General features: G+C 31.1%; 1 protein-coding gene across 1 annotated transcript in view; it reads right to left on the reverse strand.

Moving 5' to 3' along the window:
- LOC129227582 (calponin homology domain-containing protein DDB_G0272472-like) overlaps positions 1–27,852 on the reverse strand; it is a 53,187-nt gene that overhangs the window by 20,262 nt on the left and 5,073 nt on the right. The window contains exons 2-14 of the mRNA XM_054862166.1: positions 26,961–27,134; positions 25,928–26,092; positions 25,780–25,835; positions 22,290–22,394; positions 20,344–20,367; positions 13,254–13,289; positions 11,714–11,770; positions 10,971–11,018; positions 7,531–7,575; positions 7,400–7,456; positions 6,894–6,941; positions 6,756–6,806; positions 6,616–6,660 (exon numbers count right to left, since the gene is read on the reverse strand). Coding sequence (XP_054718141.1) covers positions 6,616–6,660; positions 6,756–6,806; positions 6,894–6,941; positions 7,400–7,456; positions 7,531–7,575; positions 10,971–11,018; positions 11,714–11,770; positions 13,254–13,289; positions 20,344–20,367; positions 22,290–22,394; positions 25,780–25,835; positions 25,928–26,092; positions 26,961–27,134 — 911 coding nt within the window. The remainder of the gene's footprint in view (positions 1–6,615; positions 6,661–6,755; positions 6,807–6,893; positions 6,942–7,399; positions 7,457–7,530; positions 7,576–10,970; positions 11,019–11,713; positions 11,771–13,253; positions 13,290–20,343; positions 20,368–22,289; positions 22,395–25,779; positions 25,836–25,927; positions 26,093–26,960; positions 27,135–27,852) is intronic.

Here is a 27,852-nt window from a genome sequence, read left to right on the forward strand (position 1 = left end):
TACAGAGAATAAAATGTACACCAATGGCCTTGGGTCAAGCGTACCGCTCTTCTGCGCTTGTTCCAACCAAGTGGTAGGGGAACGTTTCTTCCCATCAAGATGGACACAAGGGATTCTATAGTCCATTCATGAATCACCTAGGCCATTAATGAATGACCTAATCCATTAACGAACGATCTTTGACAACAACAAATTGCCTCCTCCAGGTTTTGGGGGTGCTGATTTACAAAATTCCCTGTGTATGTAATAGGTGTGTTAAATAGAGTCGCAAGGTTTCAATGCTATAAATATAAGTAATTGCAATTATATTTTATTTCGCTGTTCTTTAGTTATAAACATACCTAAATGCTTATGCAATTTTTATTTTTTAAAATAATTTTTAATTTTCGAAAAATTCTCGATTACTGCTAACATAAAAATATACTGTATTCTCCATAGCTAAAATATAAATTAAAAAATAATATCCAGATCGGAACAATGTAGAAATTTATACTTTAAGTTAATTTTCTTTTATTTCAGTACATAGTCCTTTTTTATCATCAAATTCTTGCAATTCACAAGATTTAGAAACCAAAATGGGTATCTATCCTAACCTGTTGAACTTTTGTTTTCTACAGCTGGTTTACCACAATGCAAAAAAGCTTGACAACTATTGATATCTGCTCGCCTTTCATCACTGTTAGACAAATGCCATATTAGGGATAAAGTTGTTGTTCATTTCTTTACAGCCTATGTAGATGCAGTAAATTTAAATCCAAATGACCTAGTGATCAATCGTACATTCCTTAAGAGAGCAAAAGAAATTCTTCGGAGAGATAAAATTAAATTTCATGAATTTGAATTTAGATTCTGTAGTTATTCACTGGGATACAAAGCTACATCCAGATGTAACTGGAAAAAGAACGTCGACAGGATTACCGTGATAGCTTCAGGTCCTAATATTGAACAGATACTCGGAATTCCTTAGATATTTCTTCAGTTGTATATGATATCTTAGATGATAGCTCTTTATTGCTAACTGTTCTCAGGGTTCGCGTTTACGCGCTATAGCGGGTTTTTTACGCAAATTTGCGGGAAAGGGACGCAACTTCCGCGAAAAATCGGGTCCCAGGGACCCAGAAAACAGAAAAGATAAGAACCAGAAAAAAAAATGGGAGAAAATGCTAAAGATCTATTTAGTAAATGCTTTTAAGCTTCAAAATGACCAGGAGAATCAACAGAAAGGGACTAAAATGACCCTATCTGTTTATCAGCTATTCAAACACACCCCAATTGTGGACCAGTCAATGGAATTTTAGTGATAAGACTGGAGCTTACAGTGACCTCCTGGGCAGAGCTCAGGGAGCAAGTTCACAAATAGCCCATTGTACTGTATTCTAAGAATAAGCTTTCCCTCAACTTTTATCTTGAGGATATTCCTAAAAACAGAAATGAAGACTAAAAATGAGAGAGGTTTTCAATGCAATCTTCAGGATTAATACAAATGTACAGTAAAAATATTGCAATTTGGCATTCATGTAACCAGAATTACTTTTGAAAATCATCATTTTGCATCCCCAATAAAAAGACAGGAGAAAAAAATGGCGAACATTTTCCAGATCGCGCTAAACACAAAGAGTTCGGAACTTTACATTTTTCTTGTTAAATTGCTTATGAATACTTGAATTTTATACAAAAGCACTTTAACCTTGTTCTTTTTCTAGTAATTCATCTCTTTCTGATGGGTTATTTTTATTTGGACTTGCAAAAGTCGGGTATTAATCGATCGCGCCATTTTTGCGCGCCATTTTCAAAATGGCGCGATTTTAAAAATAGAACAAAAATCAAAACAGATATTTTGAACAAGTCAAAATAAAGTCAAATATACTGATTTAAGATTGCAAATGAGCAATTTTCACACTCATATGAGAAAATGTTTCGTTTTTGCGATCGCGATTTTAGCGTTGTGTTCATTCGCTTGCGATTTATTATTATTATTATGTAATTGCCAATGACAATTGGGAAGGGGGGGGGGTCTGTTTGTTTTTTTCACTAAGAAAAATTTCCAGGAAAACAAAAGTTAAGGGAGTGCTTTTTGCTTGATCAATCAGAGGCACTTGTTTTATATTTTATGGTAAAACCCATTTTTAAAGTAAATTTTGAGTTAATCTCATTGTAACTGACCAAATAGTTTCTCACATAACTGAGTCTTGCAAGTGTATTATTTGAAAATAATTTTACAATGATAAAATCACAAAAAAATTAGGGCAAAAATAACCAATTTATTTTATTTCATGCCTTCCCCCCCCCCCCCCCCCCCCAAGTATAAATATTTTTATATTATTCATTTACACACTAAGATTTTCTGTTTAAAATTTAAGGGACTCATTTTTTCCACCAAAGGACCCAAATCTATTTCATTAATGGGTCCCTGGGACCCATGTTACGGATAGCTGAGCGCGAACACTGGTTCTAGCTGTAGTGTTTGATACAACGACTTGCAATACCAACCGTATAAATGATGCATGCAATTTTTTAGAGCAAAAACTGAACGGTGATACATTACATTTGGATTGCCATCATCATGCACTTGAAAACGTACTGCAGAGTGTGTCCTTAAAGAAATTCTTGCCATTCTTAGTTCTAGATCAGATATTCAATTATTTAAGCGCTTCAAAATTTTGTGGAAAGATGTCCATCATTCAGAACTTAAAACATTTCAATCAAGTACACATACCACTTAAATTCTAAAAGACGAAGTTGATGACATATTATTGTTCGTAAAAAGCGGAATTGAGAAAGATTACAGAGAATTCTCATAACTTGTAATAATATTTCCTGGTGAATTTCTTCCGACATCAGGGATATGTTTTCGGCAACTTGGAGTCACATGGGTCCCTGAGCCACATGGGTGGCAAAAGGAATTTTTGTTGGAAATTTTTATATTTAGGAAACAATTTAAATTGACCTTATATGAAAAGAAAGTTCCTTCAATGCTATTTACAAAGCTCTTTTACAATTAAATGCTGCATGAAGATATGGTTTTTCGTACCAGCCCAATCGAGGCTCCTTTGAGTAATATAATGTTTGAAAAACTAGCAGCGTACAAAATGACGACAAACATGCAGCAGAAGCAGTGATTGGAAAATTCATAAATCACTTATAGTATTTAGGGGATAAACTAGTAGCTTTGTCCGTATTGGATGAAGGAATTAACTTTGAAGATAGATTCCTATTTGGTCCTGATTCACGGCAAAATGCTTAAGCTATTTAAAGGGAAGAGAGATTGTTAAAATGCTGAAAATTGTGAATGATACAACTGAAAGAAGAACACAACATATTAATCGAAGAGTTTCACAACCAATTTATCAAATATGAGTCACAAAGCAATTTATTTTACAGACCGTCCAAGACTATCGGAAAAAAAAAATACACACTATCGAGATACATTGAGAAAATCGTAGGATTAAGGAAAGTTTCTAAAGCATTATTTCATTCTTATTCAAAGTAAAATCTTTAGATGATATAAAGTAATTAAAAAGGTTAATTCTAGTGCTACCTCACTGTAAAAATATTTTGGAAACCTAGGAGAAACGGTGTACTGGGTCTGAAGTAAAAACTCGGAAAATTTGTGGGAAAACTATCAAAAGTGTTAAAGTTCAACGGCCTAGGGGCACGTGTTATTATTGACCGATCGAGTTCAAATTTTGCACACGTTACTTTTTATTATAGTGTCACAAAACTAGGGGGCGTCACTTGTTGAATTCCGAAAAAAAAAAATTCCCATATAAATAAGGACCACCCTAATATATATTATATATATATATATATATTTTGGAAGAAAAATAATACAATGTTACTGTCTTAAAATGAAAGTTATTGAGTTTTGATTTTTTTAATCCAATCTAAGTCCAAATTAAACTAAATTGGTTTTTCTTAAGCTGAACCAAAATTAAACTGGAGTTTAAGTTTATTCATACGGCTGTGCTAAGCACAGTAGTAAAAGTAGTCTTACCAGCCCTTTTGAACAAATTTGAGTTATTATAACCGAGTTGTTCTTTGTTTCATATTTTACTTAATAAATAAAATATTTTAGGGTCATTTGATCAAGAGCTACTGTTTTGAAAAATTCTTAAAAAAGAAAAAAAAAAAAAAAAAGCCATCTGAATCAAATATATGGACAGCTTGAGCCCAACTGCAAAGTCCCCTTTTTTGCTTAGCACGGCAGTATACAGGGTGCGGTAAAAAAAATATCAGACAAAAATTGTACCATTGAATGGAAGAAAGGCAATTTCATTTTAACGAGTACCTAATTTATTTTTGTTTCTCACTTTAAGAAATAATTTACAATATATTACCTAGTTTATGTATTATTTTTCGGTTTTCTTACAATTTTAAGCGAAATATCTGCTATTTAAAGTTGTTTAACCAAGTAGAACGACAGTTTGTTTGCTTATTGTGCCTCGATTGTACAGTATTTGAAACGGCATGCTGTTTCAAGTGGCTTGGAAATGATAGTCGATATCCGGAAAGTGTACAAAAACGAACAGTGAACATTTCAGTTAATCGTCAGGTCATCCAAAAGTGAGTTCAATGAAATCCTCAGGTTTCCACGAGAGCAGTCGTTTGTGGGAATTTGTGACCTATAATGCGACTAAGGGTAAAAACATCTCAAACAGAAGTTTTGCAAGTTCCAAAAATTCAGGCCTTCGTATGACTCTAAAGATGCCAGAAACGTTTGAGACGGGCCCGCAAGTCCACCCTGGAAGAGATACCTTTTACTGATTTACTGTTCAACCAGTTCATATTCCCCAGAACCATAGGATTTGGTCTGTAGACACCATAGGCTCCAATATAGGAGAGAAAGTGGGGGGCTCAAGCCCCCCTTTCGGAAATGAGAACTTCCTCTTCCTTTTAATACTTTTTTCTTTGTAAAACTGTATAAACATTTTTTCTCCAGCCATTAATGAGTTAATTATCAAAAACGTTAAATTTTAATAGCTCTAATCTGTACTTAAGTCGGTTTCCATGGGGAAATATCCAGCTAAACCATAGGGAAAATATCAGAGCAACCCCCTTAAAATTTTGCATATAGCGCCCTTGGTAGACACTCCAAGCACCTTAGAAAGTGTTAGATATCTCCAAAATCCGAAGTCAGGCTTGGTCTGAGATGGAATCAGTACAAACGACAAAAAATCTCAAGTTTTTTTTGTAGATGAGGGCCGTAAAATGAATCAGAAAGTGAACCAGAAGGACATTTCAGAAGTTATTGTACTTCTGTGGGCCTAAGAGCACTTCACGTTGTAGACCAGACATTTTCCTTTAACTCCACACCGATTCGGCCAAAAAGACAAGAGTGGTGCAAAGCGCATTGTTTTTGGCATGATATCATCTTTTGAGTGGACGCTCTACACGCTTGACCTCAATCCCGTTTATTACACTGTATGGCCTATTTCAGAGTCAAAGGTCTACCCTAAACTACACACTCTCTAAAATAATTGCTTTATAGGGAATAGGATTGATAAAAGGACTTACTGCCCTTGAATGAAAATTTCAATAAGCAGTTGCATCTCTGTATTACTGCAAAAGGCTGCTAGTTTGAAACCAATTAAATTTAATGATTGCTAAAGGTCTTCTCATATTATTATTTTTTGTGTTTCGTTAGTTTATTTATTTTTAATAAAGTTTCTTGGAAAATTGCTTGCCCGTTTTTTTTTTTTTTTTTGCTGCACCCTGTACATTTAGTTTGCAGTCAGCAGAAACACAGTTTTGTGATTCAAATTATGCTTGTTTGTTTTATGAAGGAAAATAAATTCTTCACTAAGGTTATTGGTTTAACTTTTTTGTAAAAAGTATTATTAAACATTTTTTGATCTATATGCAAATTATATAGTCATACAACAACTTACATTAACGTTTGACAGTATTTTAAGATAAAACGGGAGGGGGGAGGAAATTGCATCAGAATATAAGCGTGAGAAATTTCTCATCACTTTTTGCTGAAAATTTCCATTAAAACCCTGAAAAGTTGAAAAAATTCTTTTTTTTTTCAATTTTTCCAAAGCGGAAATTTATTCCTTCGGAGAAAAAAAAAACGTTTTTTTTTTCGGAACTATTCCGGGTTTTTTTCCGACTGTTTTCATCTCTAGCGCAGCTACAAACTTTTATAACAGCGAGCTTGACCTATGGCAATAGGTTTCTGTATTTAGCAGTTCTGGTACAATTTACAATCACGTAAAAATGAAGTGGTGACAAAGATGCCTATTTCAGAGTTGATCAAGCACAAAAAAATAAGGCCTTTGAATAATTTTTAGGGTTTTTGACTACAAAATATGATTTTTACAGGGGCTCCTAAAGGCAATACTTGAAAAAAGGGCTTTTTGTGAGCCAGTGGGAACCATGGTAGGGGGTGGAGGGCGGTAAAAGATTTTCTGTGGGGAGAAGTATCAAATTTTAAGATCTTACAAATTTCAGGTTTGATATTGTATTTCAAAAATGAAATTTGATCAAACATTTTCGTGCAATTTGAGGAAAATATACAGTAAATGCTGTTAGATTTCATGATTTAATTGCAAGCTAGTGATGAGCAACACAATAATATTAGAAAACAGATAAATTCAATAATGAACTACTCACTCTTCTTCGTAGTACTGCCTTTCTAGCATTCAAATTTTCATCAACCTACAAGCAAATTTTTTTTTTTTTTTGTAAATATTCTTTCCTATTTCAGTTATTAAATCAAATGCCCTATCAAAATTACATAACAGCATTATTACCTGAACTTTTGATACACTTTCTTTAACTGGCTTTGAATCATTGGAAGATTTCTGAAACAAATGTTTACAAAACATGTACACAACTATTTTGCAGTGAATAGTAAATTTGATAAAAACAGAACCAACATAATAACTTACAGTACTTTGGGAGTTTTCCTCCTCCATTTCATCATTTTTAATATCAAACTACAAACAGTGAAGAAAGATGGTAAGAGCATTGAATTTTATCTATTAAATGATAATAAAAATATTATTTGTATATCTTTGCCCTATCACTTAAGAGATATCCACTAAGATGTTAAAAATACTCGTAAAATATTTCTCTATAATGTTAATAAAACTTAATTGAGAGAGATGCAGTTTCACCAGTATAAGATGCAGTCACAATGTGCCACAATGATGCCACAAAAAAAAATCACATGTCACAAAATTCCACCTCCTGTTTCAACGCATACCCGCAGGCGACTGAATTAAAGCGTGCCAGAGTGGTGGAGGCCCTCTCTACTGAGGCCGACTAGTCAGAGTGCCCTCTACCGCTCTGTTCAGGATACAGTGAACCAGTCCTGATATTTATTGAACAGACCCTGTATATTCGCAAACACAAATCATTAATCAAAACTACTATGAAACAATATTATAGTTACCTTTACTGTTTTTCCCTTAATTTCTTTCTTTTTTACTTCTTCAAAGTTTTCTGATACCTTCTAAGACAAAGATACAGTCAGTGCATTAATAATATTGATAAGAATCCAAAAAAAGATGTTGTTGAACCTACCACTTTTTCCGGAATCTCTTCATTTATGTTATCTTTCTTTGCAATCTAAATAAAAAAGTACCACGGGTTTAAAAAAAATCATATTTTCAATCAACACGAAAAAAAATTCTTTAACTGAAAGCTCAAAACGTTTAAATAGTTAACTTTTAATCAAAGCCTTACATCTAATATTTATCACTAAATATAAATTATTACCCAACAAATAGCTAATGACAATATAAAGAATAGTGATACAAAAAGAAAATGTATTCAAATGACATGCAAGAAAAAATACCACAATATTGGAAAAAAATAGAAAGAAAATGTTATCAGCAACAATATTTTACAATCATATAACTAATTAGATTACAATATGAAAAATTTATTGATATGTCTGCCACAATTTTTGGACACCAAAAAAGTAATAAAAGATTTTTGAATTTGAGAAACTCGTGACAAACTCTAATATTTGTAATTTTCATTCACAGAATTATAACTTTCTGATTTGTGCATTTGATGATCATTATTATAAGCGTTCTTAACCAATTTTGATTTCAAAAACTTTCAAAAAATTAAGATGAACACTGATTAAAATAATATCAATTTCTACGAAACAATTGGCTTGAACTTGGTTGCAACTAAATTGAAATTTTCGAATGGGCGTGGCAAAATGAATCGTACAGATCCATGACTATATGATATAAAATACAATAAATATTTTTAAAAAAAGGTAAATACAAATTTTAGTGATGTCCAATAGAACTACACTGTAAACAAGAGTGGGGAAGTTTTGCATAAGCGAATGCAATTAGATTTTAAAAGGCATAAAATCGGGACTGAATCAGGGTGGCAACAGAAACTGTGAAAAAAAGTTCCTTGATTTTTCCCTGATTAAAGTCACCAAATTTCCCTGATTTACGTTACCAATGATAATGGTTTCCTTTCTTTGCTCTACTTGTATGTTTGTATAAAATGCAGTATTTTAAACGTTTTAAGTTGTGTAAAGTTGATGAACTAAAGATTTGTTTTAAAAAGATGCTACTTGTTTTTAAAAAAAAACATATCAAGTCAATTTTTTTGGGAAAAACACCCTACAAAACAGTACATTAAATTTTTCTACATGGAAAGATAATAGAAAATTTAAAAAAAAAATACTTTACTTCCAGAAACCACTTAGCATAAGAATTTTAAGAAACTATTAAAATCACTCTTAAAAACAAATGTGTATTTATGATAGAACTAAAAAGTAATTGAAATTATTTTGAACTAAATTTTCAAACAGCATAATAATTGCTGCAAGAATAACAAGTAATAGTGAAAGAATAGAAGTAATGGAGCTATTCTTATATAACGAATTGACATATTTATGCAAAACAGAAGAAACCATTTGACATCCACTGCTTTTCTCTAACCAAGAACAAAGGGTTTAATGAATGAATATTTAATTAAGTACACACATAAGTTAACTCTATTTCAAATGATTTCAGTATGTAACGAAAAAAAAGCTTAGATTGCTTTTGTAACAAACAACTTTGAAATGCAAAAAAAAGAAAAAAGGGGAAAAAAAAAAGCAATTAGTTAATTTCAAAATATATAAAAGAAGAATACAACCTGGTTATAAAATAAAGGAATTATTTAAGTCTGAAGAAAAGAAAACCTTTATAATCTGTGGCGACAAAAAATTGTATAACGGCAAAAAACTAAGTTTTTTTTATTGAAAGTTCAATTTCAGCAATTAAATTGAAAACGCAAAGAAGTAATAACTTTTAAGCTTTTATCAGTATTAATTTAAAAACCAAAGATTTCTTCTTGAAACCGTGATTACAGTACGGTAATTACTTCGAGACAATGGAATAAAGGCAAAGGAGCTAAGGCATTAATGAAGGCTTCCTCTTTGCCTGTATGGTTGTTTATTTTACGTAGCATTGAAAGCTTGAAAGGAAATTTCAAGCTAGGTAAAATAAACAACCTAACAGACACAGAAGCAATCTTAGGAAGTTTATCCTGTGGTTAATAAGTAAGATTCAATACTTTGACGTTGAGGAAAAAAGATGCACAAATATGCGGCAGTGTATAACCGCACCTCATTAATTTTACTTTTTTTTTAACAGATAATTGGCGGAAAATGCATAGGGAATTAGAGTACTTAATTTTGTAAAGCAAAAAAAAAATAATTTTTTTCTTCATAAAATCAATTTTCCCCTGATTTTTTGTATTTTTTTCGTGAAATTTATTGAAAGCCTATAGGGATATATTTTACTTTTACATATAAAAGTATGTTTAATGAACATAATACAGTTAATTAAGATCAATTTGAGTGAATTTTCCAAAATTATAAGTTGGAAAAGAAATTAGAAATACTAAATGACTGCTTCTATGTAAACTTGGCTAAGGAAGAACCATTAGCGCTTCATTCTCAGTAATTATTCCAACATCATCTGCACTATACCAATAAAAAGCGTCACTATTTCTATTTGTTTTTGAAAATTCAACAGTATTGTTTAATTTGTATCATTAACGTTCAACATTAGACCTACTTAAATCGAAATGACTTTCTTTCATGTATATTTCACAAATACATAATCACCAGCTTTAGTAGTTTTTGTAGCTGAACTATCAATTCTTACTAAGTAATCATAGTTGTCTTGCATTTCACCAATAGGAATATTCAATCAGAGTTGCTTTTGATTTTGAAATCCTCAATATTATAGGGGGGACCACTTACCCCATAACAAAAATGTACAGGGTAAGTGGGATCTCTCCCATTAAACACTTGTTAATAATATTTTATACAAAAATTCTTGTTGATGTATAAGCTTTAAATTAAACTAAATGTGAAAAATTAATTATCATTAAAAAATAATAAAAAGTAACCTGGAAACACTTCTTTAAAAAATATTGCTTAAACTCGCCAAAAAAAAATTTTTTCAGAATTTTTTTTGACCTAGAAAAAAATTCTATGAATCCCAAATATGTGCAAAAAAAAATCAATGTCATGAAATTTAACATGATCTGTGCAAAAAAGATTGAAAACTCTATCCATGTTTCAGTTTTAGGGGGTTGACCCACTTCCCCCAACCAACCCTATATTATATTAAATAATATAATATATCATATTATATATAAAAGTCAGTTATTTTTAATAATTGTACTTTTAAACCATAAATGAGTAAAGTTAATAAAGTAATAAACTAAACATGACTTTCAAATTGCAAATACCGTAGTTACAAAAAAAAAAAAAAAAAAAAACTAAAAAAATAATACATTACATATTTTTTAAATAAAAATTGGGTAAACACCAACTGATATATGAGGCTATGCATGCAACAAAGGCAAACTAGATGTTGGTTGTAATAGCAAGTTCGCTTTTCTTGCATGCAGAGCCTAATATATCAGAGAACCATGTCAATACCGACCTACAATACCAATTTGAATACCTTAAATTACATTATTTATTATACCTTTTTCTGGGGCTTTTCTTTTTCAGCATTAGAACTTTCCACGGAATTCTATAAAATATAATTTAATGATAAATGTGATTGAATTAAAACATTGAGCGTATAAATTATTCAAAACCAATTGGCAATATATTTATCTCCTGACAATATACTTCATAATTCTAATGTAAAAAACAAAAGGAAAGTAATTGTGTAAGAAAAATAGTCCACACTTCTCTAGTATAGCAGCTAAAGAAGAGGGTAATTTAAAACCAAAATGCGCGATTGAATCATGGAAAAAGAGGGAACAGATACAATATTTCTTAAAAAAAGTTTTAGTACTTATAATTGTTTACTTTTAAGATTAATTTCTGAAGCTCACTCTTTTTTTCTAATACACTTGACATTATAATTGTTCTGCAATCAACTTTGATGCATTTATTTGGTTTCTAAAATTTCAAAAAATAAATAAATAAAAAATGCATAATTAGTTTTACTAAAAAAAAACATAAAAGTTAAATGGTACAAATATGCAGAGAATTAATCGACTCCTTCAACGAATGGTTTCTTTGCTTAGATACTAATCCTAGAAATACCCCCAGGATGCTGACTGTGGTATGATGGAGCAAAAAGAACAATTTCTAAGTGCAACATCAAATATGACCAGAGCATGATTTTTAAAGATGGTTGGGAACCATGTTGTTTTGGTATGTATGACAGGAGTATAGAAATTTGAAAGACATACAAATTTTTACTGAAAAACTTACTTTCTTTTCTTTACTGTTGGTATCATTGGTTCTTAATCTTCTTTGAGTTCTTCGTGTCTAAAAAATGGGGAGAAGAAATTTAAGTACAACAAATAATAAAAATTATACAACAAATAATAAAAAAAGTAAGGGGGACATAAATTATTTTTAATACTAGGTTTAAAAAATTGAACTATAGAATAAATAAAATGCTTTTGAGTGACACAAGATTAGAGCTTTTTGTTATCGCAAAAGAATTGTTCTCTGGTACTTAAGTACAGAGGTTGGTTGTTATGATTTAATATGGTGGTGCTGAACTATAATTTTGAGAATAGAAACATTGCCGTTAGCGACCAGCACATAACTTTTTTTTTTTTTTGAGAAAGCACTGTGACAGAAATAACACATATGAACATTTATGAAAAATAATCATAACTTGCTTTTATTTCTGCTACAGATTCTTTAATTTTTATCTCCTAAATCACAAAAGAAAATTTTTTACATTCGAACGAACAAGTTATCATGACTACTTTACAGCACACTGTTAAAAATTTCAAATAATTACATTCAGTTAAATTTTGCATTCTTTCAAGAACCACATAGTGCTAAAAATTCAAATTACATGGAAGATAAAATAAAAATACAGCAATAATCTCTTTAAAATTGCAAAAACTACAGGAAGTATCTCTAGACTTATTGAATCCATGAATATAGGCTTACTATAAATGATTAATTTGTTTCTGAAAAGCTATTTATCTAAAAATATTGCTTGCACAACAATGGGGAATGAATGAAAATTAATCAAACTCATCAAGATTTGAAATTGTGTTAATCAGGTGGTATTGTCCGTTTTTTATGAGAAGGCACTTCGCCACGCCTCCTCGATTGCAGGGTGCCATTTTACGCAGGGGTGATTGGTAAGCAATCCACGCGCTTCTAAAGGAGACAAAACCAGACATCCTCAACTTGGGCGTGCATTTTCATGTGCAATAAAGTCTTAGTGTCCTTAAAATCACTTGCCTGTTGTCATTTTAGTTATGCTTACATTTTAAAAACAGCTGCTTTTACAACAAAATGCTATGATCTGAATATATCTTCTGCCAAAAACAATGAAATAGAATCATTGGATACCATGTGACAAAGGAGGAGTCGAGTGCCTTCTAGTAGAAAATGGACAATACTAGTGCAATATTTTTAAAATGGCGACTAAACCACGAGAAGCAGGTTTTTTCTGTCACAGTATAATGTGACGTTCATCTGCTCTTGCAATATTCTGGGGGTACATTAATGACCTCGTTTATGTACCCTAGGGTAGCTCACAACTCCAGCAATTTTGTGCAAGAGTCGATTCATAAATACTTAGAATTGAAAGAATCATAAAATTTCATGAATTATGAATAAATATTACTTAGAGATTTCCATAATAAATCTACAGGCAAATTCTATCTAGAATGAATATAATCCAAACCTGGATTGTCATATTTAATAAGGGAGGAAAATATTTATCCTAATTTAAACACATCATTTGGCAAAAAGTTAATATGAAAAAAAGAAGCCCTACTTCTGGTTTCTTTTCTTCTTCTGCTTCTTTCTCTTTCTGAAAATGAAATAACTCTTTTAAATGAAAACCTTCTTAACTGTTATAGTGATACCACCAAATGAATAATTAATAAATAATAGCAAGAACTTCAGAAAATGCTCAATTTCAGTATCAATAAAGTTTGTAATTAAGAACACTAAATTAAAAAAAAAAGCAATTTGAATGAATGATGGCGAAGAACACTCGATTAAGTCCCCTTTCAAAAAAAAAAAAAACTAAAATTCATTTGGAATTCATCCATTTTTGAGTTACAATACCACACAAGTTAAACTTTATAGCTACTCTCTCTATGCATTGGCAAACAGGAAGGGGGGGGGTAAAAATCAGTATTGGCAAAAAAAATTAATAAATAAATAGAGAGGTGACCACACATTGAAATCCATACCACTGAGCAAACATAAACACACTGAACAATGAACAAATTGACTGAAAACAGCATTTAATGTATACTTTCTAATTTATTTAGCCATCATAAGGTGAAAAGTACTTAACACTAGAACTGCGGAGCGGGTCAATTTGACCCGAAAGGATGTTTAGTTGATCATCATGTGAAAAGTATCAATTGAAGAAACAATCCCTTTTATGAGTATTGATAATTTATGGTGAACAACATTCTGCCAGATTTAAAAACTCGTAATATAAAAAGCATTCCAATTATTAACACTTTTAGCTAGAACCACAGTGAAGGTCAATTTTACCCGTAAGAAAGGCTAATGCAAAAATGATTAAAAAGCATTTTCTACGGAAATAACTGTGGAATACTCCTTCTTCACCCTTAAATTTCTGAAAAAAAAACTGCACCAGAAGATGAAATAATACATTGAAAAGTTAGAAGACATTTTGGAGTTTATGTATGCTCTCTGTGTGTGCAAAAAAAGACGTCAACACACCATACTTTTACTATGCAGAAAGCTTTAGAATATTCAAAACAAAAAAATGAAAATGATTCAGAAAGTGATAGTAATGATGAAAGTGTTCTGACTTTGAGTATTTAAAAGTAATCATTACTGATAATGTTCTGACTTCTGACAAATTACATAATCAAATTTAAAATTTTACATCAAATTTACATGCTGGTTGCTGGCCTTTCTCATTTCAAAAATAATAAACACTTATTTGATTTTAAAAAAGTTAATATTTCAAGAAAAGATGCATGTCTAGAAGTGAATTTTAAAAAGAAATCAGCAATAACATTCAAAATTGGATATTATGTAACTGGCAAAGAGGAGTGTTGAACATCACTCAAACATGGACAAAAGATGCGATTTTGAAAGAAGTTAAGGGCCCAACACCATATATTAAATTCAGTGATACCCACAAGTTCTTCGAGACTAGTTACAGTTGAATCGACATTGAAGCACCAGGGTGGCGACCGGAACTGGAAAAAGAAGTTCCCTGACTTTTCCCTGATTAAGTTCACCAAATTTCCCTGATTTACGTTATCAATGATAATGGTTACCTTTCTTTGCCCGACCTGAAAAGCGTTACATATTAAATAAAATGTAGTGTTTAGAACGGTATAAGCTGTTAATTTAAAATATATTTTGAATAGATGCTCCTTTTTTTTCCGTAAAAGTAGTGTATTAAATTATTGACAGAGAAACATTGTAGGAATCTAAAACAAATACTTTACTTCCAGGAACCAGTTAACATAAGAATTCTAAGAAATCATTAAAACCACTCTTAAAGAAATATTTAATCTGATAAAACTAAAACATTTAAATGGCAATAACCTTGAACTGAATTTTCAACCAGTGTAATTGTTGCTGCAAGAATAACAAGTGTTAGTTAAAGTATAGAAGGAATGTAGTTTTATTTACAAAAATAATACTGCCGTCTACAGGTAAACGACAAACAATTTTTTCAGCATCAAGTTAAAAAACAAAGATTTTTTCTTGAAATCGTGATAACAGTATACTAATTACTTCAAGACAATGAGTAAAGGCAAGGGAACAAAGTCATTAATGACAGCTTCCTCTTTGCCTGTAGGGTTGTTTATTTTACGTAGCTTGGAACGCTTGGAAGGAAAATTCAAGCAAGGTAATATAAACAACTTTACAGACACAGAAGCAATCTTAGGAAGCTCATCCTAAAATTTAATACTTTGACCTTGAGGAAAAAAGCTGCACAAATATGCGGCACTGTATAATCGCACCTCATTAATTTTACTTTTTTAAAACAAATAATTGCCGAAAAATTCATAGGGAATCAAATTACTTCATTTTGCAAGGAAAAAAATTTTTTTGTTCTTCATTTGATCAATTTTCCCTGAATTTTTGTAATTTTTTTTGAAATTCCCTGATATTTCTCTGATTTTGTGATCAAGTTCCCTGACCTCCCTGATCTGTCGCCACCCTGAGCACATACCGTGCCCGCATTATCCGGCATGACGGAAAAAATTAAGGTTGACCATCATGCCGGAAAATTCGAGTTTCATTTTGCAACAAAACAAAAGTAAATTTTCCCAATCAGAAAGCAAACCCACTGTAAGGAAAAAACTAAACAGATCCCGAAAGTAACCTTCTTTCAAAAAAAAAAAAAATGTGTATTGCACATTATTAATAGATTTAATTATATGCCAATAACATAATCAATTCAGAAGCAATCATCCTTAATGTGATTTGTTCATAATTTTTTTAAATAAATTATTTCAGAGAGGCAAGTTAAATTTTTATTGATTGATTAGCTATAGTAAATTCATTAGCACTGGTTTAGGGGTGGTAACTTACTGCTTAAATGTTTGCTTACTTAGTTTTAATTTAAATTTTATAAAATTATTCGTTATTAAGCAATATTTTTCTTTTTAAAATAACAAATGACATTGTTAGTTAATATCTTTACAAAATTAAATTTTTTATAATACTAATAAGATATGTATAGAACTTATATTCATTTTTAAGCTGAACATATATTTTTTTCCTAACCTCGATTTTTTTGTCATGCCGGAAAGGACCAGGCAAGTGCTATTGAAAATCTGGTGACCCCCGAATTTTGCGGCAATGTGGCGTAATATGGTAAGGAAATGTATTGAAGATGAAACATATTGGCTGATTCAAGAAACAGAATGGAATATAACGATAGAAGAAATATGTGCTCTTATATCAATTTTTATGCTGTAAAATATATTCTGCCGAATGACTGCAACTGCATAGTTTGTGGTCAAAATACTGAGGACCATCATTTTTCTAGAATACAATGTCAAGAGGCCAAGATTATGAAATAATGAGATGTTAAAGCTTTGACATAAAATAAGCACAGGATTAATGTTATATTTTGACCTTACTGGTAATCAATGCTTTTTTCCCCTCGTAAAACTGTAATTCTAAATTCTATTAGTTGGCCGCAGTTAAATCTAGACTTGATTCAAGAATTGGGAGAAAAGTTTGTTCTCCCCTGACCAAAAAAAAAGGCAGAAGAGTGTTTGATGCAACTAGTGATGTAAAATACCCGGGTATTTATTTTTAGGGGTAAATACCCAGGGTATATACCTGGGAAAATACCCAAAATGGGTATTTACCCGGGTATTTATTTCAAAAATTTATATTCAACTAAAATACTTTTCTGTATGTATTCCACTATGTATATATACAGAGTGTTTTGTTTTAACCTTCAAGACCTCTATTTTAGCAACCGTTAGTCCTAGATGCATACTCACAATTGCAAAAATGTTCAAAATCAGATGCAGACTTAAGATATTGAAAATTTGAAGTAAAAATAAAAATGAGTAAAAAAATACAAATTTTAACTTTTTAAACGGGCCCCAGATCCTCTGACTTATTGATATTTAGGGAAATAATCTCCACTGAAAAACAATTACAAAAAAAGTTTGACATTAGTACGACCAATATTCACTGAGATATGAAACGCAGCGTTTTGTAACTTACACCATTTTACACTCGCCGTCAGTGACATCTTTTGGGGGAAAATATAGCAGTTAATGAGTGTTTATATAAAATTATATGAGCGCAGAGTGATTTTTCAAATTGTTCAAGGTTTTGCAGCATGTTTTGCGTATCACGGCATAACATTTGCATGAATTTTTGAGTAGAAATGAAAAATGTAATACCTTGTGTTTTTTACTTTGCCAACCTGTCATTATTCTGAAAGGATAATAAGTTCTAATCTCATCTTCTGCATGGTCCCTTAAAACTTTCAAATGGAATATCTCCTTGAGTTTTCATTGCACAAATGTCAAGTTTTTTTGTGTCAGTAAGTTTTAAATTCAGATCATTTCTCTAAATATAAGTTAGGGGACTTAGAGCTGTATAAAAAGTTAAATTTTGTAGTTTTTGACTCATTTTTATTTTTGCTTCAAACTTCCAATATCTTTACTCTGCATCTGAATATTTTTGCAATTGGAAGTAAGCATCTAGGACTAACGGTTGCAAAAATAAAGGTCTTGCAGGTTAAAACGAAACACCTTGTATAACCAACTATATACAAAACAATAAATTTTTCCCTAAAATTTGTATTTTGATCACATATTTAAAGAATTATTGTGTGAAACAACACTCAGCAATCTAATATGATATTCACATTAAATGTGTTGGATATGCCTAATCAATGTTGATAGCCAAATTTCACATATAAAAAGCAACTCTACAAAAAGTAAAAAGCTTAACTAGTTACAAAAAAAAAAGCAAACATCTTCTTCAATTATGGCATTGAAAAGAAAGATCCTTTGGTTCGTGATATGTTTCTTTCATAATTTCATTAAGTCTTTCGATAAAAAATATTATAAACTGCGTAATACATATGTATGTATCAGTTTTACCAATTGTTTCATATTTAGATTTAAAAAAAAATTCTCATTCACTTTTTGCATTTTTTTGTAAAATACCCAGTTTTTGGGTATTTACCCAGGCCTTGGGTAAATACCCAAAAAATATTACCTACCCACTGGGTATTTACCCGATCCACATCACTAGATGCAACCAATGAAAATGAAAGACAGCCACTAGTTAAACATAATTGAGACGATACTATAGTTCTAAATGTGAAAATGAAAATATAGATATATGTTCAAAATTAGTACTAGGTTTTACACATAACACATTCAGTAAATTTGATTATATTATTTGTAAAAACTAATAAAAAACTGATTTTTTAAAATTATTTTATTTAAAAATACTATCAAAACCTCGGTAGCAGAAACTGCGAGACGTGTGTCCTAGATTTTTCAGTGGCCTGCAGATAATTTTACCAAAGAACAAAAAGGAAGAAAGAAAAAATAAATTAATAAAAGAAACAAAAATACTACTTGGCAACGATCGTTTGGAGCATTTTTTGACCGGAAAGGAGATGGATGCTTCAGAATTTCAGCTAGAAACATAGTTGCCATATCTGGTCATTCACAAGATCAAAGTAGAAAGATAAATAAGTGCCAAAGTTTTCAAAAACAAAGCAGAAGTGGACGTTTTATTTAACTGCAAACGAATGAAAATAACTTAAAATGTGCAGCAAATCGTTTTTTTTTTAAATTTTTTTATTTTTTAAAATTATTTTTTTGTGAAATGAAAAAGATTATATTTAAAATTTCACCTTATCCTCATTGTTTTGGATGCAAAAGCACTAAAATGTCTTCAACTAAAGAGTAGTCTCTTTTAATTTTTAAATTATTTTTTTGCAACAAATTCAGAAATTTGTATCTTTATTTTTGGCGTAGTCGCCATGTTTGGTCCTTCCCAAGATGTTGTTACGCAAGACTCTTTTTAAGTGCCTACATTTTCATAAACGTAATTGGATGTTTATTGCAATGCAAACTGTTGAAAATTATGCAAAATGTGCCTTTTTTTGGATGATTCTTAATCATTGTCTTGAAAAATGCAAAATTTTATCTTTGGAATATTATCTTGATTGCTTTAAAGGTTAAAGTGCTAAAATCTGACTATTTCATCTAAATTGTAATTTCTTAAGGATTTTGAATTTATTACTACTTTTGTGTAACAAATTCAAAAATATATTTATAATCATGAAGTTTTCGCGTAGACGCTATGTTTGGTCATTCGCAAGATGGAAATAGACGAGACTATTACTTGCCTAAGATTCCAGAAACAGAATTGGATGTTTACCACAATACAAACTATTGAAGATAATATAAAATGTACATTAAATCATTTTTTTTAAAGTTATTTTCATGAAAAATGTGAATTATTATCTGCACAATTGTATTTGATCCTCATCGCTTTGGAAGCTTTGCTATAAACTGAAACATTCGTCTAAAATGCAGTTTCCTGCTAACTTCTCATTTCGTGATTTATTTTTTCATTCTTTTTTTTTTTTGAAAAATAAAAAATCAAAAACCTATTATAACTAAAATTTTTTATTCAAATAAATATGTATTGAATAATTGTCTTCTATAATGCGCAGAGTTCTAATTTAAATGAAAGCCCCCCCCCCAGTGAAAACTGCTCCCCCCCCCCTTCTTTATACTTTAAAACTCGGCGACAGTGGTGGCCACAGGCCAGTTGGAAAATTTCTGAGTCTTGAACTTTCAAAGGGACTTGCACATTTTATGAAAATTCAAAATAAAACTAATAATAATGCTGCAGATTATTTTTAACTGCTCAAAATAGCATCGCAGACTGGGTGGAAAGTTTCTGCTGCTGGGATCTAATCTTCTTGAATGATATACTCTGTTTTTCATTTCAATTAGGAAATTTATGCCATATTTTGTTAGACATGTTAGTATACTCAAGATTTTAAAATTTTAACCAATACGTTTTTGTAAAAATTAGGGTAATCTCTATTATTTCATACAAATTATTTAATGTAAATGTTGAAAAATATCAATTATTGTTATTTAATTTCAGTGAACTAAATAAAGAGCTTATGCATATTCTATTAACAGTATGGGGTGAAAATGATCTGCTCTGTGGTTTTTAGTATATCGAATGTCCCTCGATTCTAGTGTTAAGGGCGATTCTCATAATAAATCTACATATTCCAGGTAGAATGAGTAGAATCAAAACATAGTTCGCTATAAATTTCATAAAGAAAGAGGATACTTATTAAAGACATTATAACAAAAGATTAGAAAAAAAATCCTTACTTCTGGTTCCTTTTCTGTTTCTTTCTGAAAATAAAGAAAATACTCTTTAAAATAAAAATTATTGATTTTTCAGTACATATAAAAGATTAAGTTAGTGCATATGCTTGTATGCATTTGTATAGAAAGCCACACAAATTGAAAAAATTGGTATTAGATTTGAAACAAAAATTCAATCATTCCCTGAGAGAGATAAGGCAAGAAATTCCTTTTAAAAACTAAATTAGTTCTTTTTTATCAGATTTAATCAATAGTGAATAAGTGGCAACCATTTTTATGACTTTGGTAGCCAGTCGCTACTATTCAGAATTCCTATAGTCTAGAGCTTTACACAATATTCTAAATTTTCTTTACCATACTAGAAATAACTAGACAGGTTATATATGTAGTTTGTCCAATAAGTACGCAAACTGATGCCATAGAAAATTTATTTTGAAAAATTTAGTCTACATGGATTTTGTCCTCTTCAAAGTTCCATTCATTGCTATGCACTTATCCCCATCTCCTTTTCCACTCTTTAAAGGACCGTCGGAAGTCCTCAGCAGGATAGTTATCTGGTTGTTTCTGGCTTTATTGAGTCCAAATCTTTCCGGTGATGTCCATTCATCACATTTTTGCATTTTGGTAATAGGAAAAGGTGCAGGGTGCGAGATCTGGCGAATAAGGAGGATGATCATGGATGGTGATTGAATTTTTTGCCAGAAACTGGCAAACAATCAATGCTGAATGTGCTGGTGCACTGTCATGGTGAAGGATCCATCCATCGCCTTGAGTCAAAATTGTTCGGACACGGCCTCTCAAACACTTGAGAACTGTGACATAGAACTCGGCATTTACTGTTTGTCCTTCAGGAAGAAATTCATGATGAACAACACCTTCGACATCAAAAAAAAAAAACAGAGCTTGACTTTCATTTTCAATCACCTTTTCTTTCTTTCTTTTTTTTTTTTTTTTTTTTTTGCCACTTGAAAACCATGTTTTCTTCAGAGCATTATCACAGCAAACAGCTGTCAACATTTCAGTAATTTCTTGATAACTTTTACCACACTTCACTAAAAATTTGATATTGATTCGTTGCTCCATGATTTCATCAATTTCCATTTTCAACGAACAGTAAAAACAAGGCAAAGAACTAATATAACTTCAACATACCCGCAGTTGGGCGATCTGCCAAGCACTGATAGCTCATTGGGTGTCAGGCAACTATCGCCAACAGTTAGCGGGACTATAACCCGCGCCATGGTCGCTAGATTGCACGAGTTTGCGCATTTATTGGACAGACTAAGAATCTAGTAAAAAAAGTTAGAAGAATTGAAACAAAAATAAAACTTGGGCAGTGTTAAGCATTTAACTTTTCAACATATGAGACTTTTACTTAAAGAGCATGGAATTTTGTTTAAAGCTTTCCAGTTCTATGATTTTAATAAAAACAAAACAGAATCTTATTTGTTTGCCTCTTATACATAACATAATAAACACCAAAAATGAGAAATCTCCGATTTCCATAATGGTTGTAAAGGGATCGTAATTTTTAAAGTGAAGGCAGGAAAAGTATAAAATCGTCATGTAAAAGAATGTATTTTAGAATTGTATTTTAAAGCAGGGGTCTCCAACCTTTATTGCTGAGGGGTCAAATTATAATATTTTGGAGGCAAGACGGGTCAACAATCAAACAATATTTTATTACAGTAGATTTAGTTAACACAAGCCTCCTAAATATGCTAGCCTAGTTAAACTTTACTTCTACAAAAAAATGTGGCAAAAATATTAAAACTAAAATAATAATAATACTAATGAAAGTACAATAATAATACTAATAATGATACAAACACAAAGTAATTCAGCTTTTTTAAAGGTACAAACTTATATAAGAAATATGTTTACATTCAAACACTAAAAAGTTAATAGTTAAATCAGTGTGCAAATTTATATATTATATCAAAATGTACCTGACTAGAAATGGTTCTCAAAGTTCTATTTTCTTCTTCAAGCAACTGCTTCTCATTCCTGATTTTTTCAACTTCAGTAGCATGTCGCTGTTCCATACAATCAAGCTAAAAATAATAGTAGCAATAGTAAAAAAACTTAAAAATTGCTGCTACATGTGAAACTTTAACCCCAAAAATATGTACAGTATAACTTTGCTTTAACAATTTCCTCAATTTAATGATACATTTCACTGGTCTGGATTTAACTATATAGTTGATTTAACAATAATTTTTTCCAGTCCTTCTACAATCCTTAAATCAAGGTTATGCTGCATTAGAAATAATCAATTTTATAATTATTATCAACAAAATTTAAACTTAGACATTTCAACAAGTATGATGGACATAAAATGATTAAGATACAGATATTACACAATTATTTTTTTGGTTACATTTTTCTTTTTTTTTTCAATACAGTCATAATAACAGTTAAAGAAATGAAGTAAGCGGGGGAAAAAAAGATCACTCAAAGTCAAGAATAAAACATTTATACTTGAACAAAAATATGTTATCAGTGTGATATACGTAAATACTATTCAAGAACCTGTTTCTACTAGTACTTATTTATATTTGTAATTCAGTTATATATATAGTTATGTATGAACTTGTCTATTGGTTTTTGAGCCAACTTGAAAAATTATGTTTGAAGGTAATATTGATGATGTCCTGTTGGGAATTTAATATGATAGCTCAATCAAAACCCGAAGTTCAAAGAACTAAAAGCAGGTTTTAAGCAAGCAAGCCTAACTGAAAATTTGTGGAATGATCTGCTAGGGAAGGAAGGATTTACAGACACATATTTAACAATTAAATAAGCATTTTATTGAACAATAAACATATTAAAACATGGAAATATTAACAAGTGTAAATAAAAATTCACATTCCCCAACAACTGACCAAAAAAAATCCCCTCAAACATATCAGTAAGAAACATTTCTTAAAAAAGTATCGTTAAAGTTCCAGTAAAATTCACATGACTAGTTTAATACAAGTACCACCTTGAGTCCTATGCCAAAAACAGAATAGTTCAGACGAACAAGTTAAAATTTCATACCAAACAAGCTATTCCTTCCTTAAAAGCTGGCACAACATGTGAAGGCGCGATCCACCAGTTTGGATCCCATAACAAAATTGTCCGCAGCCATTCTATGCCGCCATGCTGAATTCAAAAAAGAAACTTGTCCTCCCGGACAACAGGAACCATCCATCCAATGAAAAAATCTAACGGACATCTAATCCAGCTCTTGCGCATGAATCTTCAATGGTCCTGCTTGCTAGGCCTTTTATCAGCAAAATCGACTTGATTTAAACTCTCATTTTTAGAAAGAAACTCCACACAAAAAAAAATCTCAAGGCAACTACTGGTACATGCCCGCATTTCTAGCTGGGCTCAAAGAAAACTTCCTACATCTTTCAAAAAGAATCCACTATACAACGTGGAACATTCAATCTGGAGCACTCAGCGCCTCAGCAAAACATCGGCCTGCAGTCACAACATGGTAAAAAAAATAAGAGATTGGTCGAGAGTTCACACTTAAACAGCATTCCCAATTCCCCTACACGATGGCGTGACCCATATCAAAAAGCATGCATAAATTATATTGATGAAACAACTCAACACAGTTTACAATTTAAAACTCAAATCTTTAAAATTGTTTCCCATATGCATACAGCAAAAATTTACTCAACATCTTAACTATGACGTGACATCATTGTGGCGGGTCAACAAACGCATGCAGGGAATATTGGCTCTGAGAAACGATTCGAGCGCGGGTAAAATGTCCGGCCGTGGATGACATTCTAAGTTTGAAAAAAAAGAAGGAAGTAAGTTTTATAAACTTTTATAAACCTTCTGAAACTTTAGGAATTTTCTCCAAGAACAAAAAAATAATGGCTCTAGGCCAACATGTCCAAAGAATAAAGTTGTTTTTATTGTTTAGATAAATTTCTAACTGCAGTTTTAAAGTTGGTTTTTTTTTTTAATATTTTTATTTCATTCTTTTTACTGTAAATAAATTTCAGGAATTGTTACCATCACAGAATTTTCCCTATTTTTTCATATAAATAACCCAATTTTTTGAGAGAGAAAAAAAAGTGATTGGAACTAAAAACTAATTATTGTCATCTCTGGGATTTATTTGTGAGCTTATTTACTTATAACCATTTAAATATTAAAGGCTTCTCCAACAAACAACAAATACAAATCTTACAACCAAAACCAGGCTCTGGGCCCAGCTAGGCTGGTCCTAGCTGGTTAATTGGGGCCCAATGAAGATCAATAACCCTCTTTAAGTTATCTACCCCCTTACTTGTTACAGCCTCTTCCGGTAAGATGCTCCAAGTGCCCACAACCGTACTAAAGTAATATTTTTTCTAATTTCCAGATTATACTGACATTTGAATAGCTAAAAACAATGACGCCTTGTCATGCTCTTCTTGCCCTCTTCGTGCAAAAATATAACCCATTAATATCTTGGATTTTGATAAATTTTCACAACTGAATCATGTCCTCTCGGACTCTTCTTTGCTCCGGGCCATACATATTAAAACTCCTTTATACAGTGAATGAAATTCATGTTTGCTTCAGAGGAGCCTTCATTCCAAATTCTCATTTTGATTACTATTAATAATACTGTTGTACAGTACAAATTTGAATAACAGTGGATGCTTTATTTAATCATCTAAGAGATAAATTATATAACGTTTTTACCCACAACTTTTTCCTAAAAAACAAACATGGTCACACAAGGTAAAAGAACCCAAGTTCGACCATCAACAATCATCAAAATCAGTTCACTAAGTGAGATGCTATGGGCTAACAAAAAAAATCTATGTACACGGTGTGAACTGATAACCGCTCCCTTTTTGAAGTAGGTTAAAAAGACATAATTCAATCAAAAAAAGTTTTTGTTACTTTTTTTTTTGCTACTTTTTTAGGGCAAAGGAACAGCATATTTACTCTAAAAACTGCTCTAAGATTACCTGCTTTTCTTCAAGTTTATTGATTTTTTTCTTGAAAGCTAAGTGAATGAATTTCTACAATACGAGACAAGAAAGAAGAGCATATATTTATTCTAGAATATTCTTTACTAAAAGAAAACTATCTACGTTTAGATAACAATCTGAGAAAACAGATCAGTTTAGTTCAATGTCACACTGTATTGGCAAAGCTAGATGACAAATGGAACCTTTTTTTTTTTTTTTTTTTGCAATGTTTGCTTGTATATTTATTTTGTTCTAGCATTTCTTTAAACAAATATAAAAAATTCACTACAAATACTGCAGTTTAGTTATACAAAGTTCTGATGTTTGCTTTAACCTATAGACCAGAATTCATCCATTATCTATAAACATATTATCACTACACATTGACATTTAGAAGATTTTTTTTTTTTTTTTAATTATTTCAATACAACAATGGTACAAAAACAACAAACTTTGATAAACAAACCTTTCTCTTAGATGAAGATTGCTGCAACTTCATTTCCTGCTGCAACTTAGCTAAAGCTGTGAAAAATTAAAATAATTATTTTTAAATATTTTATAAAAAAGAGGAAAGAAACATAATATAAATCAAAACAAAGCTATTAATATAATACTTTTTTTAGCATCTTCTGCTACATTTCGCTTGTCTTCAGCTTCTTTTTTCAAATTCATGATCTGTTCCAACTGATTGATGGATTCAGAGTGCAATTGTTTAATTTTCTCTGTTGCCTTCACTTCACACAATTGGAGAGTATATAACATTTTTTCAAGTATTTCCCCTGAATAATAACAAAAATAGGCAAATTAAAAAAGATTATGTCAAAATTTGTAACAAAAGTGTATAAATTTTGTGCATTTCTTTGCATTCAAATTTTTCATTACTTTGGTTGGCTATTTAATTTATAGTAAAATTTCAGAGTAAATTTAGATAATCAAAAAACTTAATAGACAGTAGTTTAACCTGAAATCAGTGCTACAGTTTAAGGCTGCTCTTCAGTGAGGGAAAACATTGAAGTTAGGGTGTAAATGACTTTCTTCCTTGAACGATGGGAGTGAACCTGAATCAAGTGATTGACACTTCAACGGCCAATGGAGTGGACGGTAATCGATGTAAGGCAGGAACACGTGACCTGTCACAGCTGTCATTGTTCTGGAGGCAAAGGAACCCCTAAATGACCCCCGTCGTGAAGAGCAATCAAGGAAATTAGCTAACGGCCAAAACCCCACTTGAACAGTACCGACGCGAAGGTTGAACAGAACAGAATATAAAATCAGTACCAAAGGGTCTGCGGTAATTTTTGAAACAGTTTTTTTTTTTTTGACAGTTTTTATTTAGCTGCAACCTGACAGATACAATATACGGCATACTAATTTTCAATAAACTATCAAAACAATAATATATTGTCGTACTAGAATATTAAATCAAAAGTTTTTTTCAAGGTAGTTCACATTTTTTTAGCAATCTATTGACAGTACGGTCACACCCAAAATGTGTACAAATAATTATTTTTAAGCACTTTTTTAAAAAGTTGATACTTTATATTATGATACACAATGGTTATTTAAAGTCATGAAAATTCTGGGAATTAAGTGCACTTATAAAAGTAAAATTGTCCCATCTGTACAAATGGATTGAGCAATATATACCTTGTTCAACATCTTCAGCAGTTCTGGAAACTTTTTCTTCTAATTTCATGTTCTCATCCTTCAGATTTTGGATTTCATTCTGAAGGTTTTCAATGGTTGCTTCTTGAGATGCCATTTGCACTTTGACTTCACTCAGAGCATGGGCAAGTTCATCCTTGGCCCTGCAGCTAGATGCTGGAATAAACATAGGAATCTTTAAGTTCTTCTAATATCCTTCTGCTTATGCGAATAGACTTGATAATAATTGCAATGAATATCTTAAAACGCATTGTAAACCATAAATAAAACTCAAAAATATACTGAATAACCAGTAAAGTTGAGTTTATTGTAGAACACACATAATGTACAAATGTATTCGAAGAAGCCTTGATTGTCAAAGACATTCAGTGAATAAAATCTACAGTACTAAAATACAAAATTAATTGAAATTGTTAGTTACTAATGTAAGCAAAAAATGTAAAATAAACTACAAATAAATGAAATCATTCTTAAATCAACGGTAATTTGAAATGAAATTTTAAGCAACTTGGGTTTGCACTTGTATATGAAGGTCAATGCAAGATTCTTAATTCACAATACAGCATGTTTTGGGGATTACCAGTAATCAAATTATATATCAGGAAAAAAATTGTCAGTTTATGCAGAATTGCAAAGAAACAAAAGCCAAATCTTTATATATTAATAGGCAAGCCGTTTTCTTTCGGTACCAATTTCTCCTGTTTGAGAACCAATTTCCTTCATTCTTTTTTTGTTCGGTAGCTAATGCTGAGTTTTAGTGTCATCAATAAAAATTTTTGAAATTGAACGCTAATTAACGGAGATATTAATAAAAAATGCATTTTCGTCCTAAATGGCTCTTTTTACGCGAACAGATGGTTCAATTGTTTCAAAT

Source organism: Uloborus diversus, chromosome 8 (genome assembly GCF_026930045.1).
Source record: "Uloborus diversus isolate 005 chromosome 8, Udiv.v.3.1, whole genome shotgun sequence".
NCBI classification, from domain to species: Eukaryota; Metazoa; Arthropoda; class Arachnida; order Araneae; family Uloboridae; genus Uloborus; species Uloborus diversus.